The 19640-nt window shown below is 35.9% G+C and overlaps 1 protein-coding gene across 3 annotated transcripts in view; it reads left to right on the top strand.

Moving 5' to 3' along the window:
* PCDH7 (protocadherin 7) overlaps positions 1 to 2043 on the top strand; it is a gene marked incomplete at its 5' end in the record, with an annotated part of 258888 nt that extends 256845 nt beyond the window's left edge. For all 3 annotated transcript variants that reach the window (XM_080344293.1, XM_080344292.1, XM_080344291.1), the window contains one exon: positions 1230 to 2043. In XM_080344293.1, the coding sequence (XP_080200419.1) occupies positions 1230 to 1609 (380 nt within the window). In that variant the 3' untranslated portion in view covers positions 1610 to 2043. The remainder of the gene's footprint in view (positions 1 to 1229) is intronic.
* Positions 2044 to 19640: the final 17597 nt, after the last annotated feature.

Here is a 19640-nt window from a genome sequence, read left to right as displayed (position 1 = left end):
GAAAGTTGCCACAGCCCCTGTGAAGTAGCTGACAGTGTTTCCATGTTGAAGCTCCTTGCTCTTTTTCAAGATAATAGAAATTTTATAAAAGAAACCTGAAAGTTTCATCAAATATATCATATGAAAGTCATATCCAAAAAAATGGAAAAATTAATTTATTGTTGATTTTTTTTTTCCACAACTTTAATTGTTTGAATATCATCTTGTTACTTTGTAGGTTGCCCCAGTTTTTTCTTGTAGACCATAACCTACAGTATAACTGAATAAACTCAAGGTTTTAGAATTTTACCCAGTGCTTTAAATAGTTGAGGTAGTTTTTTAATTCAATTGTAACACAAGTATAAAAATACAAATATTAAAAATATATTTATGTTTTTACCAAGTAAGAGTCACTCCTGCAGACTCCTGAACTTTGCTAGTTTTCAGTAAAAACTCTTAGAAGTACAGTAGCTAAAATGCTTAGATATAGTGATCTGGAACAGGACACCTTTTAACACAACCAGTCACACAGAAAATGTTAATGCATCTATTCAGGCAGCACTCAGATTCTCCCTGTTCCTCCATACACACAAAACACACAGAATAGCTTTATCTGTACACATTAGATTACATTTGTAAACCAAAGCAGGTTTTTTTGTATGCTCCTACTAATGATTTATTGTATGATTTATGTAACATATTGTGTACTAACAATGAATACCCAATCCTGAGAAATACAAGCAGATATTTACATGATGTACAAAGTGAGTCTCATTGTCAATAACAGAGCTGCTCAGTAGCAGGGGGTTAAGCATGTTCATAAGTATTTGCAGGGTCCAGCTTTCATGTTCCTTTCATACAAATGAAAGGCCTTTTCTTTACAAAAAAATTCAAAGAAAGGTATTTTTAATAATTCCAAGAAAATTGGCAGTATGGAATTAAGTGCTTGGTTGACTCTTTCAAACATCAAAATTCATTCAGTACTTATTGCCAAATGTTTTTGAGATTGATTTACAAGCACAGGAAGTGGTTTAATAGTCTTATTTTTCAGTTATTGAGGTTGAGGATAAGTAATATATGCTTGTTGCCTATGGGCACATGCAATGTTAAAAAACTATTACTGAGGAACTTACTGCAACATTCTTACCAAGACCTTTAAAAATACCTTTTGTGAATTTAAGGATTCTCAGTTTCATTGTAGGTAATTGCAATGTTATTAATTTGTAAAGACAATTCTATTTTACTTTCAGATTCAAGGCCTCTGCCAGATGTAGCCCTGACAGGGAAGTGTACCCGAGAATGTGATGAATATGGCCACTCGGACTCCTGCTGGATGCCAGTTCGCACTTCTCCTGAAAGAAAGCAGAAGAGCCAGCCAAAACTCTCCACTTTCATGCCTGTTGATGAACGGGGCAGTCAGGAAAAGCTGGCCAATGGAGAAGCCTCCCTCATGGGTGATCGCAACAGAAACCTCCTTAACAAAAAGTTGACCTCATCCTATGAGACCTTCAGCGCGGCTAGTTTCAGCAAAAATGAAGAAGGCAATCCAGAGGATATCCCCCTTACACAGACAGGGGAATACAAGCCATCTCCTGTCAATACTCTAACTAGAAGAGAAGTTTACCTGTAGGCTTAGAAGCAGCAACAAAGTTCTTTCATATTATAAGAAAGAAAAGGGGTAAAAGTCTTAAGATCAAAACAATTTTAACAGAAAAAAAAAAAAAAAAAGAAACAAAAAAGAGGGAGGCAACCAAAGAGACAAGAGATCTGCCTGCCACTTCTGCCTCCATAGCAGGCATTTAATTATACTGTCCGCCTGACTATACTGTATCATGTAGAAAACGTTGTTACTTGCATGTCTAATTCCCCCTCACTGATTTTTATTTTCCTAAATCTATGGTTGCAAATTTCTTCCATAGTAACAAGCTTGATTAAAAAGAACACAACAAGCTGTTGTTTCCCTTCTGCAGAAGCATGAGTTAAGCCACTCATTTTGTTTGACTGTTGTCTGGCTTGTTGAGGATAACAGGTCAGGGAAAATGTATTCCAAACATATCATCTGAATATTGCTGATCCCCTCCCGGGACAATTCTTCAGAAACCATATGATATAGAGATAAATATAAAGAAATAAACGTTAATAGGCACTTTGTGAAGATCACAGCTTTAATATTCTCAACTCTCATCTGAGGCTGGAAGCAACAGAAATACGTTCAGCCTGAGACTGCAGTCAAAAACATGGCATACTTTCCTATGATTCATGAACTCTGGTTCTGTTTTATCCATAGAACATACGTGTTCTTGCTGTGTCTCTCTCCTTTCTTGTTCTCTGTAATGATTACTTCAACATAAACACAATTAGTAACACATATACTATAGGATAGTAATGATAAACTGTTGAAATCATTATTTTGGGCAAGACTAACATCTAGCTGGGAAGATGGTAATAACAAAAAGGCCAAAGATCACACAATGGATCAGGGGAACTGCTAAGTGTTGGGGCTTGGCTTAGAAAACTAGTATATTCACAGATACACACATGTACTCATAACACACCTTGAGTTATATTTTGCACAGTAGCACAGTTCACAAGCCCAGATGACACAATTTTTTTTCCAGTGTGGTTCAGCTGAATGCCCAAAGGAACTGATGTGGGCTCTTTGTAATGACATAATATGTTGCAGCAGGTGCTGCATATGATATGCTGCATATGCCAGTTCCAGGGAATTTTTAAGATCGAAGTTAAAAACTAATAGTAGTAATAGAAGGCTGTGTTAATGAAAATGCTTGGTGGAATGGAAAGGGTGGACAATGGATGACAGAATGACATTTGAATATTACAAGTAAAACACAAAACCTTCTCTTCAGAGTGTAAAGAATAATTACTAAGTCTTCTACCATCAATGCCGTAGATTACCAATTGCTTCAGTTGCGTCAAAGATATAATGCAGGTTTTATTGAAACACAAGTGCATTAAAACCGAGAGAAGTGCAATGCTAAATGATGTCAAGACTCAGAATATTTAGGCTAGGTAGAAAATGGTCTGATAAACAGTGGTATGATACTCACCTAGCAGATCAAGGACTCCAAGTTACTGTGATATGCAAGAGGTCTGAGCTGTAATGATTCATGGTGAGTGCTTCTTAAAAGGAAGAGGAAATGAAACTGGTTTTTGTGCAATAAAAGCAACAAAATGTGCAGAACTTCAACCAGTCCTTTGTAGCTGATGCTGTAGTGGTAACAACAGATTGAGCTCAGATATTCAAATGAAAGTGACAATCAAACAACACGGCAAGGACAGCTCAAGGAGGGGTAATGCATTCAAATCCCTGGCTGTTTAACCTGGCATTAACGCATGTCTAGATGGCTCTCTAGTATACCATAGTCACAACATAGATTTGGGTAGTATCTTGCTTTGAAGACTTGCATAGAAATAACCTTAAACAGCCTAAAGTAGAGGTTGGTAAATCAACTCAACTCATCACATTTATATTTCGATTCTACTTCTCCATGTAGTGGGATGTGCCATTATGGGCCATTTTGTCCTCTCGCATTTACTTTCTTCAAGAAATGTTAGTTTGTGTATAGCAGTTATGATGAATGGGCACATTTTAGAAAGAAAATATTAAAATCAAAGATTAATAATGATTGAACATTTTTATGTTTAATTATTTAAGTAATATGGAGAGATGCAAACTAGTACTTTGTTATGAGACTGTATACAGCAGTTACTGCTTTGTATAATCTGTAAGTATCTGTTTAAAAATGCTTCTAAAAATGCTTATGTAATGTATACACATTTTTCTTGCACGTTTCAACAGAATACAAAATTGCATAACACAAATATTGAACAGAATTTCCCTTAATAAGATTTTATTTAATATTACACAGACACAAAAAAAATAAATAGGTAGCTTGTTTTCATATATTCTTAGACCCTGTTTCTACAAGGCTAATAATACAGGTCATGGAAGACCTTCAGATTAAATGGATCAGCATTTTCGTCAATTTTTGCACCACATAAGACCATTATTAACACACATACTTGTGTGCATCTCCTTAGATCTAAAATGGGTGTGAAATAATTTTTTTAAAAAATCTACCTACTGTAAGTATTCACAGTAATTCTAGTGGAACTAGCCACTACTAATATGCTGATTACTCTTCTGACCTGGCATGACACACAAATACATTTTGTGTTTGTATTTTTCTTCTTTATTTGAAATAGGTTAAATCTGGTGCCACTCCATAAACAGAGTGCTTTTGTACAAAAATAAACAAATAAGACTATAAAAATAATTAGGGTGAATGCAAAATATGCAACTGTGCCTTTTATACCTATTAGTATGATAAAGTCGTAGTTGGGTTTGGACACTGAGGGATAAGGGGCTATTCCCAACTTTTTTGAACCTGTATATTTACCCGTGTTTATTTTCTGAGAAATTATAAATAATATATTTAAAAACAAGCCTTTTGCCAAGCTCAGTTAATGGACCAGTCTTAAGCGTTATTAACACAAGGCTGCAGTTTAAGTAAGTCTTGAAGATTTTTTTAATTACTATTTGTGTGGGGTTTGAGGTTGTTTTCATTTTTTTTTAATTCTACTGCCTGGAAAACCACCATCACTCTATATTATAGTCATTTAGCAATGTATCATCTGTTCATATTGTCAGGAATATTGACAATTGTTTCTTTTTAATTGCTTTTAGCCATCATCACATTTCAGTTGTATAGTATAGAAACCATCCTTTTATTTCCTTCCATGAGAAACTCAAATGAGCTTTGCATGTATTTTACATTAGGGCACCTTTATAGATTGATGCATTAATATATAACTTTATATGTATTAGAAAATTCAATAGCTTTGGTCTAAAATCTAATGCTCTTTCTGGATCTCAGATCCACTATGTTTATACAATACAGTTTCTGACTGGCCTGCTGCCTGAGTTTCAGGAAAAAAAAAAAAAAAAAAACAACAAAAAAGTTAAATATTATTTTTATGTGGAGGATGAACTTGAATGGAATTGAAATGGTTGGCTGAAACGCTACCCTAGGAAGTTGTCAAGCAGGAAAACAAAGAATATGGATAAAGACCTTGCCATAAATCCAGCCATCACCAAACATTTGTAAGCAACCTGAACAGTGAAATATTTTTCCTTCTGTTTCATTGATGATAAATATACAGTGTTTCCTTAAGGAAATAAGCAGATGAAAGAGCAATAGAAATTAAAGTCCATGAGTTAAGTTGTATTACTAGCTGAAGAGCATAAACACAAGGAAGGAGACAATATTCACCGGTTACCTGGGGTATGCTTTCAGACAAGTTTTTCCTAAATTTTAAAGCACTTGCATTCAGTGTGGTACGATCTGTTTGTAATATTAAACATTGACTATTGTTCTGCAACTTGGATGTTGATAGTGAAGCAGAGAACAATTTATCATTGTTTATTATGAGTCACTATGCACGCAACTATGCTAAACATGGCAAAATGTATTAAACGCTAGTCCACCTCTATTTATGAAATATTTACATAATTTAATTTGCTTTTGTACAGTTTTATGTAAATAAATTGCTTGTCATTTTTGTCTCTGCAAATTAAAATATAACATGTTCAACTGTTTGCCCATTTGGCAGTGTACTTTCTCTGACAGGCTATTCCACTTTTACTGGATTAAATCATGTGCTAGTTTGCATATTTAACCTATATTTTGCATGGCAAAGATGAAACTGCCTTTTTAACTTGCCACTTCTTCAGCTGCTAATGTAGCTGAGGTTTTACCTGTCTACAGAGTGTAATTTGGTAGGGGTTATTGTCACTGAGGGCACCATAGAGCTCTTTTTTTCAGTAGAAATAAAGTACCTGTAATGATAGCATTTGTTTCTGATTGCTGTTCAAAAAAGCTTATTTTTAAGGTGTGTTTAAAACTTTCATATTAAGGGAACAACAAGTCTTAAGTAAAAGCTCAGGTATTTACATTACAGAATAACAATTTTGTAATTATCAGCAAGGTTGTTATTTTTTCCAAGAACTTTAGAAATATTAACAAATTCTAAAATGTCAGTGAAGCATCTATGATGAAAAGAACAACACAATTAATGCAGCATTTCAGAGAAAAATGTGAAAGAAAACCCTCCAGTTCTTTCTAGCAGTGAATCAAATTATCCATTTCAGGATAACTACATATTGAGAACAAGCCCTCCTCAAGAAGGAACATCTAAGAAGCAGAAAGAGTTTATTCCTTAGCTGTCTGGATCACATACTGCATGCTCCAGAAAAAAAAAAAGAAAGAAGAAAAAAAAAAAAGCAGGCTCCAAAACAGCTATTAAGTTGAGATTGTGAAAATTATATTTATGGGGAGAGGGATCAAAGGTTAAAACTCACCCCCCCTCTCTGTTTTCTACAAAATAAAGTATTTCTACAGAGACCTTGCAAACCATTGTATACAATTTCTCACTGAACACCACAGAAAGTGTGGTTTCTATCTTTTTACTTTAGTTACAGTGTAGACTTCGATTTTTGTGCATACAGGCTGGCCAGAATTTTTTTTTTAAATAAACATTACATTGCAAATTTCTTTCTCTGACTGTGCTTTCAGTTAACATTGCCTGGACTCCTTTAATGAATGTGTCAAGGAAGATCCTTCCATAAGCAGAGGTCTAAATCCACATGCCTATGGAGAGAATTCAATCCACGACCTGACCCCAGATTTCCCACATCATGCTCAAATGAGCTACCTCTCAACCTCTTTCAGCAGCAGCAGTATTTTAATGAGTAACTTCAACTGAGCTTTCATTTTTATTTTATACTAGACGTAGTATGCAAGGCTTGACCTTATGTTTGTTTATTTTGTCTTTTATCTGCATTCTTCTTGTTTACCAACTACATCCAGGAAGGTGATTACAGGAAGATAAAATAAATTTCCAGAACAAGAGAGTGGTATGAGAAGATAATATAAATTGACAAAAGCTAACAATTTATGCTCCCCTTTAACCCTGGCTTCATCTCTCCCTCCTGCACTGCAGTAAAATATAAATCTTATGCAGAGACTGAAATTAACAAATGTGACCTAGGCAGAAATAGTTTCATGTCTTCAGAGTCTACTGAGCGAAGTGTATAGAAGATGCTTAATAGTTCATAAATGTGCAAATCATCTAGCCTATGCAAAAGAAGAAAGCAACAGAGTTAGACAAGAATATTTAGTATATTGCTTAGAAAAATGACAGGATTTCAGTCATTTCATGCTGCTATTTATTCTAAAGCAAATAGGGCTTGTTTGAAGACTTAGATACACTTACCAAGAAACCAGGGAAGAAATGCAAAATACCTATTATGTAGTGGCATGGAATAGCCTCTGGGAGAAGAGGAAACAAAGAACAGCAAATAAGTACAACATAATTGGCACAAAAATGTTAGAAATAAATCCCTTAAGGACTTTCAAATTGATTTCAGGATCCTGAAATAGGGAGATATTAATGTATAATTTGTAGCTATCTACAGTATGGTAACGTAATTTCTAAGAAAGTATTCTTGCTAATTATAAGGCATGTGGTTCTATTTAAGGTGGTGTTTTTAACGATTTAATTAATGGTTAAAAATATTTATATCTTAGTATTCCCTCTCTGTAAAATTACTAAAGCAAAATTCAGCAGCTTCTGCAACATTCACTGTAGGAGAAGGCAGGTTTAGAAAGACCAAGAAGGTATAGATTTCATATCTCTATTCTATTTTCAGGAATGCAATCAACTTGATGTTTACATTACAATAATGAACCAAAAAAAAAAAAATCTAAACATTTCAACTATCACTGCTTTGCAGAATATTGCAATTGAAACAAAGTAGCATAAAAGCAGATTTAGTATACCACATAAACTTCCACTTTGGTAAATTTTAGTCAGAAAACACAGTGTCACGGAGAAAGCAGCTTAAATAAGAATGAGTCACTAAGTTTTCCCCAATTCTGTGGGCAACTAGGAAAGGAAGGAAAAACTAAAGCAAGAGGAAAAAATTGTTGTCGCTTTTTATTACCTTCCTCTCATGCAGAAAATCCCATGGATGGAATTTCTAATACTGGAGTATATATTTTCCCTACACAAGTGTACACCCCAACTTGTTCCATAAGAACTTGTAGGTTTTATAACTTGTACTAAGACTAGCTGGGTAAACTATCTTCTTGACATGTTTTCTTCTTATATAGTAACAATTACATGATTTCCAAAAATGAAACTAATTCTAACTGAGATAAGATTATGGTGGTAGTAGTCTGCTCTGAGTTAGTTGAATATATATTTGATAAGACAAGTATAATTCAAAATATCTGAATAAGATGAAAAGGATCCCGTTGGTCTGAAAAGACCCACAAACTGCTGCACATACTGTAATGATTTATTATTTAGGTCTGATTAAAACAGAGGAGGCTGTACATTTCAGAAGAATAAAACAAGAAAGAACGATTGGAAAAAAAAAAAATATCAATCACAGATGAAGGCCTAATACTAGTAAGTGCATGTGTGTGTGTGTATGTGTGTGTGTGTATACACACAGAGCTTTCACCTCTGGCTTTTGAAGCAGATTTTAAGATACTCCTCAAGATTCCAGAAAATTGTCTACTTCTGTCATTAATCAATGTCAGAGAAACAGAATGCTGAATGCTGAACAATGGGGACCTTCAGCTTGAGATCCTACATCTATTTGAAGGTTTAGTAAAACAGAACAAAATACATAAATGAGTGAATAACACTTAATGTGGTATGGTGATCACAGAGTTAGAAAACAGGGTAAGCATTTTTTAATCTTAGTTCATCTCCTTTTGTTGATAATTCCTGCAATCAGCTCAGCACCTACTTAGCTTTTGCCTACCTTGTTCTGAACTAGAAAAGAGCCATGGAACAACAGGTGATTTCATATTACTTTTCTGTCTGACCTCTGAGCTTCTAGCAGGCATTGTGTTGCCACCCTTGTCTTTAGAAGCATGAGATCATGGTACACTTCCTCACACATAACTCTAAAAATGAGTTTGAATTTTGAAAGGTTCCTTATAGGCGGTAGAATAAGAAGTATACTTTGAATTTAGAATAATCTGGTGTTATGTTGATTAAATAAAGAAATAAATCCTGAATTCCAGAGAGGATCGAAAAGCTGCTGTGTGTGATAAAGAACAAACCACATGCTGGGTTACAGCCCTATAATAACAATCAGTATATTTCTTCTTGCTCTACTCAGTGCCTTATGTAGAGATGAAAGGAAAATGTACAAATGCCCCAGGTCTCTCTGAAGTACAGTTAACAGTGTTTCATATATACAAGAAAGAAGGAATCATCTTTTGCCCAGCTGTTAGTTAGTTATGCTTGTTTCCAATTAGTTTGGATGCATTCACTGTTGAATATTTTGATTGTGTTTCTGCGTCAACAGTACAATGATAATGGCTAATTAATGATACAGCTAGTGTGATGTGCTCATTTAGGAGGACATAGAAGTGATGGAGGGAAAAGATGTAAAAATGTCACGTGGAGAACAAGGCATTCAAATGGTAACTCCCATGAGGTGCTATGTGTCAGCTAGATACATTATTACACATTAATATAAAAGTTAAATACATTTTTTCAGTTCCAAAGAAAACTTAGCTAGTCAAAATAAACATTCAGAAAGAAATAAAGAAAGGTGGGAGTTTGGTTAGTCATGGACTGAGATGGTCAGGTCTGAGAGTTACAGAATAATTTTTCTGTATCTAATGACTGCAGATGAAATAAATTTAGTAACAATCAGAAATAATACATCTTATCTTTTCTTACACAGTGGTGGGATCTGAAGCTTCCATAAGTTTACTGTTCAGTAGCACTCAGACCAAAAACAGGATGAAGGCTTAGAATTAAGGAAGGATTTTCAAACAGAAAAGATTCTGCTTCTTAAATTAATATGTAGGGGCATCATTAATATTTTGCACAGCTCTGACCTCCACCCCACTATATTAAAAAGGGTAGAAATAATAGAAGAGATGTATAGTAGGGTGATTAAAACTATAGAATGATAGGACTCTTCAGCCTAGAGAAGATAACTGAGAGGTTTCACAGTCATCCATATAAAGTCATGAACAGCATGAAGACAAGTAGGGAAATCTCTCAGTTTCACTTAATAAATGGGCTATGAAGTTTCATATGAAATCATCATACAATAGGTTTCATATGAAATCATCATACAATAGGTTCAAGATATATGGAAGATGATGTGTTTTCTCAGAGTACATCAAATTGATCAACTTCTGCTCAGAGGAAACTGATGCTTGGGATGCATCCCATGAATGTCACTCACATAAGGAATAAAAAGAAAATAATAAAATAAAATAAAATAAAATAAAATAAAATAAAATAAAATAAAATAAAATTAAATTAAATTAAATTAAATTAAATTAAATTAAAATAAATATAAAATAAAAATAACAGAAGCTTTCTAGATTGATACTTTTTATAAATTATGTAAGTTAAAAATAACATTACTAAAAGACATATCTGTTCATTTGTCCTGCTATCTTACCTAAACAGACACACTGACAACTGCTAGAAGAATACAGAGTCTCTCTCTCTCTGTCTCTCTAAAAAAACCCAAACCGAATACACACGCACACACAAACAAACAGAAAAACCCACAAAAAAAACCAGCCCTCAACACCACAATTAGTTAACCAAACCAGTAAAAGCTTTACTTCAGGCAATTCTTTTTGATACTCCATGCTTTTGATACACTTTCCCCAAGAGAGTGATGAAAAATTGTCTATGCGTAACAATTGCTCCTTAGACATTTTCAGTTGCAAGTCCTCTGCCTAGAAAATTTTCAGTTGGAAAACAAAATAAAACACCAAACAAACATAAGAATTATATTTTCTTTTCTCCAAATGACAACAAACTTTCCAATTAAACTCCAAGACACTGTGCTTCAAGAAACACATAGCTGGACTCAGAGAACTGTGCTGTTTATAAGCACTAGAATGTACTGTTATTTGTTTTATTCAGACCTGTGAACAGCCCATTACACGTTTTTTAAAGATAGTCCTGTATTTAGCCCCTGTTGAAATCAGTGACAGGTATTTATCTTGGTGTACACTCCTGATTGTGAAGATGGATACAGGCAAAAGTATGCGACAAAGCAAACCAAAAGCATTTGCAGACATGTTTCCAAGCGTTTGTGTTGTTTCAAACTTTAAATGTCTTGAACACATGTGCTAAATATAAGTGATATAATCAGAATTTCTGCTATATCCTCTGATAACAAGACCATTTTTTTTTTCAAAATAAATTTTAAAAGTGTTTTTTCTTCACCTTCACATTCCATTGGAGAAAGGAATTGTGCCTTAACAGAACTTAATTTTGGAGTCATTAGAATAATTGTAAATTAATCTGCAGTATGATAATAATTTTCTTTCATACTATTTCTCTTTAAAATTACATTTAAAAACTAGATTGATGCTCATGAAGATACCATGCAGAACTGAAATATCTCACTGAGTACAAGAATTATTTTAAAGAACCTAAGAGTCATGTAGCAGTTTCTGAAAATCATTCAGTAACGTAATGGGAAAAACACAAGATTAAAATATGAAGACACATCAATTTCTTTCACACTAATATTATTTTATGGATTATTGAGAATACTAGAGGAGTTCCTTATTTATGTAAAAATAATCCTTTGGCAGCAATGGTACTCTGCTACCTCCTCAAACTCCAGGTGTGGTTTACAAAACAAACAACTGTTTCTTACACCTCATACAGCAGCACAAGATCTGGGAAGTATATTCTGTTTAACCTTAAAAAAAAAAAAAAAAAAAAAAAAAGCTAGCATTTACATAAACTCACATAAGCCTTCCACACAAAGAGCATTCTAGTAAAAGTTGGGAAACTAGATAACTTGATTAGGCTTAAGTGACTACATAACTGAAAGATTATAAAGAAAGAAAAGCAGTTATTTAAGTGATCAAAGTGCATTAATACTTAACTCTCAAAAGTATAGAAATATGACTATGTTCTTCACTATTTTTCCAAAACATAGTTGCCACCAGTTCTACACAGAAACTACTACTGAAGTTTACCTTAAGGACGAAAAGAAAGTGCTTCTCCCACCACACCCCACCCCTGCCAGCTCTCTGAGTGTTTGAAGTTTCTTGTACTACCCTCACTAATGTTGTTAAGTGCCAAATCTGCAGTATCTCTTGAGAGACAAGTTCTGGAATTTTTTTCAGCACAGAAATGAGAAGAATCCCTTCTCCCTCAAAGGATGTTGCTGCCATAGACAAAGAAACACTGCACAGAGATCTTAACCAAGTTGTCTGATATGTGGCTGGTACCTTATTCACATAGTTTAGAACTAGTTCCTGTATATTCATACAGCTTGATAAAAAGTTTTTCTGCAATGCATGGCACAGGGCTCTGGCCTGCAGTATGCTCTGCAGAAGATTAGACATGAGAACATATATTGATTCTTAAAACCTGAGCAACTTAAAGTGTACAGTCTGACATAACAGAGATATACTCCAAGTCCAAATCTGTGTTACCACCTTTGTGAAAGTACTGATTTACAGTAGAATAAGCTTGGAACAGATATCATGCTTTCACAGACTTCTGCCTCTAAGCAACACAAACATAATGGTTTATGGAGACTCTTATAGCTTCTGTCCTTTGCTTTCACACCACAGCTGTGGAAAGGAAAAGGAATCAGGTATGCCTAAAGATCTTTGTTTCTAATCCTTGAATCTATCTGCTACTCTTTAATTAAGAGATCAGTTTCTTACCGAAATTTTTTAGAAGGAAAATACTGAAAATAAGAAGTGAGAAGTTGTAAGAGCTTTCATACTATACTCCAAAGAAAGCTATAGCATCTTTCAGTCATTGAAATTAAATCTTGTGTCTGGATCACTACAGCAGAATATACACACAGAAGAACAACTACTCAAATTCTGCTTTCAATTTACCTATGTGACCAGAACCAATCTGCACAGGGACAAATCTGAACAAAGCTTGTCCCCGAATACTCACATTACAAAGAAAGGGGAAAAATGGCCAGCTTTCATTGTTTTTTTTAATTTTTTTCTAAGAAATTATCTTCCTTGCTGGAAATACTAGATTTTAGTTCACTCTAATATAGCCTTGGCTGGAATCTTAAAAATGTAAAATCTCTCAAAACCCTTCTTCTTCTTCAAAAAAAGTCTCTTAAAACTACATTGTGATGATTTCAGAGCCTCAAAGGATCTGCTTGAATGCATTTTATTGTAACTGTAAGCTATAGGTGTTTGTTATTTTATTGTGTATTGATATCTATCATTGGTACCCTGTTACACTGGTAAAATATGCCTTTGTCCAATAAGCAAAGAAAACAATCTTCCTTGGACAGATTTTTTTCGTTAGATTTTTTTCCACTCAAACTTTTCCAGAAATTTCTGCTTTTGCTTGTTTGACCTTAAAGTCATTACAGAATATTTACCCTCTTGCTCTCAATAGCACTTAAATACTTCAAAAAGTGCCTCCTGGGGAGAAAAAGCAGCAGTCAGTGTTGGATTAACACAGCAAGGGTTGGATATACATGACAGCAATATCTCAAGTCTCCCCTTGCTCTGACTCCTCAAACCACAAGAAAGAAATATAGTGACCCAACAGCATCAACAATTTAGTTTGAAGACAAATTTTGTCTGTCCAAAGAAGGGTAACAAAGCTGGTAAAGATCTGGAGCATAAGTTTTATGAGAAGCAGTTGAGGGAACTGAGGTTGGTTAGCCTGGAGAAAAGGAAGCTGAGGGGAGGCCTTATCACTCTCCACAGCTACCTGAAAAGAGGTTGTAGCCTGGAGGGTGTTGGTCTCTTCTCTCCCAGGTGACAAGTGATGAGACAAAATGGCCTCAGGTTGTGCCAGGGGAGGTTTAAATTGGATATTAGGAAAAATTCCCTCATGGAAAGGGTTGTCAGGCATTGGAACAGGCTGCCCAGGGAAGTGGTTGAGTCACCATCCCTGGAGGTATTTAAAAGATGTGTACATGTGGCATTTAGGGACATTGTTTAGTAGCAGATCTCACTGTGCTAAGTTAATGGTTGGACTCATTGATCTTATAAGTCCTTTCCAATGACAATGATTCTATGAATGTGCAGTGATATTTAAAACCTGTCCTGAGAAATTATAATATCTTCCAATACCTATTGCATCAAAAAATGCATATAGACATGCTATTTGGATATTTTTAAAGCATATATTTTTATTCTAACAGAAGTAGCCTGCAGATTTGTTGGCCAAATGCTCAGCTGCAATAAATCAGCACATAACCTATTGAGATAGATGAGAAATCCATTATTTTTAGTGCTCTTTCTGATTTGGAGAATGATATTGCAACAGTTTTTATTTGGTATCTGGTTCATTAAAAAAAAAAAAAATGTATATGTTCACAGTTATTTTAGGAAATTGATTAAGGGCCTGTGTAGCTGATGTCTTCTGATGTGATTTTAGACCACAGGATCCTTTTTTGAGGGCTGAAGACAAAGCTGGCAAGAGCTGACGTTAAATAACTGAGCTGTGGTGAGACAACTCACACAAGTAGGTTATTGGATACAAGCTGGATACAAGCTCTTGGGGGAAGAGAGGTCAAGAAGAAGATGAGGGAGGAAAGAGGGAGGTAAAGGAGTAGCTCAGAAGTATGAGAGTCCTTCTGTGGGACAGACAACGGTTTGGCTAGGAGTTCACAGCTTAGGATCAAATAATAGTCCAGTAAGGGAGAGATAGTGATGGGAGTTTGTTACAGTTCACCTGATCAGGGGGTTGAAACACATGAGGCTCTTCTGAAATAAGGAATTCTGGATCATAGACCCCAGTTCTGATGGGCATACTCTTTGACATCTTCTGGAAGGTCACTGTGGCAGGAAAGATTTCTGGAAGGTGTCGGGGATAACTTGTTGATACAGGTACTAGTACCAACGAGAGGATATGTACAGCTGAATAAGCTATTCATGAACAAAGAACTGTTGGGGATCTGACATTTGTCTGGAATGACCATGAACTACTGAAGTTCAAGATCCTGAGGTGAACAAGGGAGACAAGAAGCAGAATCTATATCCTGTACTTTAAGGGAGAAGATTTCAGCTTATTTAGGGAACTGGTAGATAGGATCACATGGTAGGAGGCAGCTCTGAAGAGCAAAAAAGCTCAAGAAGTCTGGGAAGGACACCAGCTAAACACAAGAATGGTCCATCCTGGTTCCCAGGAAAACAAGCACATCTCAGGAGGCCAGCCTGACTAAACAGGTCGAACTTCAAGGGAATAAAAGGGCATTATACAAGAAATTGATTAGGGAGAGGCTACGAAGGATAAATTTAGAAGCACTGCCCAGACATAGAGGGATGGTGTTAGGAAAGCTTCAGCTCAGCTGGAGTTGAAACCTATTAGTTATGTCAAGGGCAACAGGAAGAGCTTCTAACACTGCAATAGTACTAAAAGGCTGAAAGGACAATGCAAACACAATGTTTAAAGGAGTCAGTTAGTGACACCAGATGCGTAAGGATGAGGTTTTGAATGTCACCTTTGCCTCAGACTTTGCTTAGAACATGTCCCTGGCACTTGTGCTCAATGAAAGGATCTACAGAGAAGAGCAGCCAACATTGGATGAGGTTTACTTTGGACAGCTCATCCCATGCAAATATGTGTGATCAGATGGGCCACACCCAAGGGTGCTGACAGAGATGGCTAATGTCCTTGAAAGGCTGTTATCTGTTATCTTTGACAGGTCATGTAGATCTAGGAACTGGAGAAAGGCAAATATTGCAGTCATCTTCAAAAAGGCCAATATATCAACTTCGGAGAACAATAGGCCAATTAGTTTCTATTTGGTGCCTGGGAAAAATCAAGAAACACGTCCTGCTGAAACACAATTCTGAGCATATGAAGGACAAAGTGCTTGTGAAGAATCAGTATTGACCAAGGGTAAATCACTCTTGAGAAACCTCTTTGCCTCCCGTGCTAAACAAATGGATTTATGGATGAGGTTAGGCTAGTGGAAGTAATTTACCTTGATTTTAATCAAGTCTTTCAACACCATCTTCTGCATTATTCTTATATCCCAGTTGGAGCATTACGCTCTGGATGGATGAATAAAAAGTCTAATGGGATTAAAACAAAACACCCAAATCTGCTAGAACTCAGAAGGTGGTAATTAATGGGTCTTTCCCTACCTGGAGGCTAGTGACAAGTAGACAGGTTTATTGTAGGACCTGCCCTGTTTAACAACTTGATCAATCACCCAGAGGTGGTGAATGGAGTACATTTCCATCAAGTTTGCTGTTGATATTAAATTGCTGCATCAGTTTATATGCTTGAAGGCAGGATGGCCATCCAGAGTAAACAAGATGAAGAAATGAGCAACAGGAACCTCAGCGAAGTTCCTCAGGGAGAAAAAATGAGAAGTCTTGGAAAGAGTCTCCTGCAATCATAAAGGCTGGGAGCTGACTGTCAGAGGAGCAGCTCTGCTGAAAATATCCTGGGAGCCAGCAGTGAACGCCGGCAGCAAAAAAAAAGCCAGTAGCATCCTGGGGTCTACTAACAGAAGCATATCCAGGAGATCCAGAGTATTGTTTAGTCCCCTCTCAGCACCACATCTAGAATCCTATGTTCAGTTTTGCGCTCCCCTGTAGAAGAAAGATGTTGATAAAGTACGTTTCAGCACAGCTGGTCCAGAGCTAGAGTACGTGCTCTGTGAGGAGAGGATGAAGGAGCTGGACAAGGGACAGCTTTGGGGCAACCTAAGAGCAGCCCCCACATACTTATGGGAATTTCACCAAGACAACAGAGCCAGGTTGTTCAGAGGTGCATCAAAGGAGGATGAGACAACAGGCATAAGTTGAAATGCAAGAGGTTCAGACTAGATCCCCCATGAGGACAGCCAAGCACTGGAACAGGCTACCCAGAGAGGCTGTGCAGTTTCCATCCTTGGGGTTTTTCAAGAACCAACTGGATTAAACTCTGACCAACTTGGTCTGACCTTATAGCTGACCCTATTTTGAGCAGGAAATTGATCTACAATTCTCCCGAGGTCCTTTCCAACCTGACTCATCCTATGATCCTAATATTTTCCATTTATAGTTTTAATATGCAATACTAGCTTGGCTGTGCTTCCACAGAGCAGAGTGACATAACTTGGAATCATACATGTTTAAACAATTATTTAAAAAGACGTTTATCTCTTGTTTCTTTGAATATGTGTGAACATGTATATTCACTTATAGACCCCATAATAAAATTTATTAAATTGCTTACACTAATACGGTCAAATCTTCAGAGACCATCAGTGATCAGCTCCACTAGTATATGTCCGGTTTTCAAAACTAGATTTGTGGTTACTCAGTCCTGCAAATCCTGCTGTTATAAAACATATGATTAAATATTTTAATCTAATTTATGTCATACTGCTTTTGGCATGATCTATCGCTACCAAGACATGTTGCAGATAGAAGAGTCATATAGGTTATATTAAAGTAAATGCACCTGCCTGAAAGTCAATGCAGAGGCTGACTGCATTGCATTCACAGATAACTTTGTATGTATAGGATCTGTAGGTAACACAGTAGTGAGGTGTACTGTACCTGAAGCCTCACACTCAGGAGAGGCTAGACTTGCTGAATGCATATAAATCAGATACGAACCAGATTTGCAGAAGGTCTAATGTGTCTCTAGCTGAATCTATGGCTAATATTGACATTCCAGACTTTGTCTGAAAGCAACTTTAGAATTTCAAGGAAGTCTCCAAATCACAGATGAAGTCATATGTTATTTTTCAGCTGCCATAATACCTCGATCGTCTTCTTGCCCTTTGCAGCAAACTCTGCATCTGCCTCTTGCCTTCCTACTTGGTTTCTTGCAAACTTGAAATAAGATCATAGTGCTTGGTTTTAAGATCCTTTTAGCTAAAACGAAGAGGAATCATTTGCATCCAAACTATACAATGCTGTTCTGAGCTTTGATACAAATAAGCATAGTGCTGCTATCCAGACAGAACTAAAGGCAATGATATGACTGCTGAAAGAGCTACAATGCTGTCAAGACTCTCACTAGCACCTCAGCACAGCATCACACTGTTTTGTGTAAGCAATCCAACTTGCTCAGGGCCAGCTCTTGGGTGTCTGTATTGTTTGAGATAAAAACATTGCTTTTCCATCATATGTTGTGCCAGGGAGCAGGAAAGCATAACACAACCAAGACTGAAACTAAAGGGAGAATCAAGTGCTTAAGGGCAAGCTTAACTTTAGTTGGAATAAGCTATACCAAACAGCATAGTATAACTGGTATCTGCTGTTGTGTTGCTTGGCCAGTATACTTTAACATTGAAATCCATGCTCCGTACATGCTTACCATTAGTCTGGTATCAATAGATGCTGTGTCACAGTATATTGGCAGATTTTTTAAAAAGCTGGCTTTACATTCATTAATCAACTTTATGACAGGAGATGTACATGCATGCAGACACAGACTGCATATGTAATTATCCCTATACAACATCAAATATGCAGTAAGCAGGTATATGTATAAACGCATAGCCAAGGAATGATAGATAAAAAGCAGGTTCCTAACAACTATAATTGTGAGCTACTCTAGGAATGTCAACTTTCAGTACCAATTATGTTGCACAGCCCTTGAAGTGTTGCAAAGTGGCAGCCACACACCCTTAATCATATTCTTTGCTTACACACAGTATCCATGCCTTCAAACTTTCTTGTGCTAGAACTGTTTTTCAAGGAGTCTTACTGGTTTTTTTTGGTGGAGGAGTTTTTTGTCATCGTCATTGATGGTTTTTTGCTTGTTATCAGCATATTATGCAGTATATTTTGTATTCTGCAGTAGCTCATATTTAAGAATTTTTGTCCCTCAGACCATCAGTGGTGGATTTATAGACAGTCCAGCTTACACATATGACAAATGTAATCACAAATTAATCAGTACACTATTGTAATTTAAAATTGCATTCAAGAAAGTTGTTTTCCTAACCTGCTCTGGATTTATTTTTCAAGGTCAAATTTACATTTCTCAAGAATTAACAGTTTTTATACATCCCTCCACTACTATTTTTCCAGTCAAACATTTTAGAATTAGAAAATTTAAATCAAGTAAGACTGTCTTACTCTGTGACATATCAAAATATAATTATATATTCTGGTAGTTGGCTGAACTTTGTCCCTAATTTGCATCTTATCTTGAACAATTTATTTTCCCACTTGTCATGAAACCTATGACTGAGGCCGATCTTTTATAGACCACTTGGCAAGAGTGAATAATTATAAATACAGTTCCATCTGCATTAGAATGGTTTTTATCCAAATTTTTGATGCAAGCCCTGCTCCTTAAAACTCCCTAATAGGAGCGCAAGAGATAAAACATCAAGATGAATACAATACAAAACTCCCTAATAGGAGCACAAGAGATGAAAACATCAAGATGAATACAATCTTAGAAAGGAGAAGACTGACTGATTTCCAATGTAGTATGTAATTATTTTATTTTGATTTAAGACTGGATCTTTATGATCTTTTTCTAGTTCTAAGGAAAAATAATTTATTCCCATGATGATACATAAAATATTTTATTATTTGGGGAGAAGGTCTAGGATTTTGGTTTTATGTTGCTCCAGTTAAATTGTATTTAATAAAACAAGT

Source organism: Nesoenas mayeri (genome assembly GCF_963082525.1).
Source record: "Nesoenas mayeri genome assembly, chromosome: 4".
Lineage (NCBI taxonomy): Eukaryota > Metazoa > Chordata > Aves > Columbiformes > Columbidae > Nesoenas > Nesoenas mayeri.
Note: the sequence above shows the minus strand (reverse complement) of the source record. Positions and strands in the feature narration are given on the sequence as shown.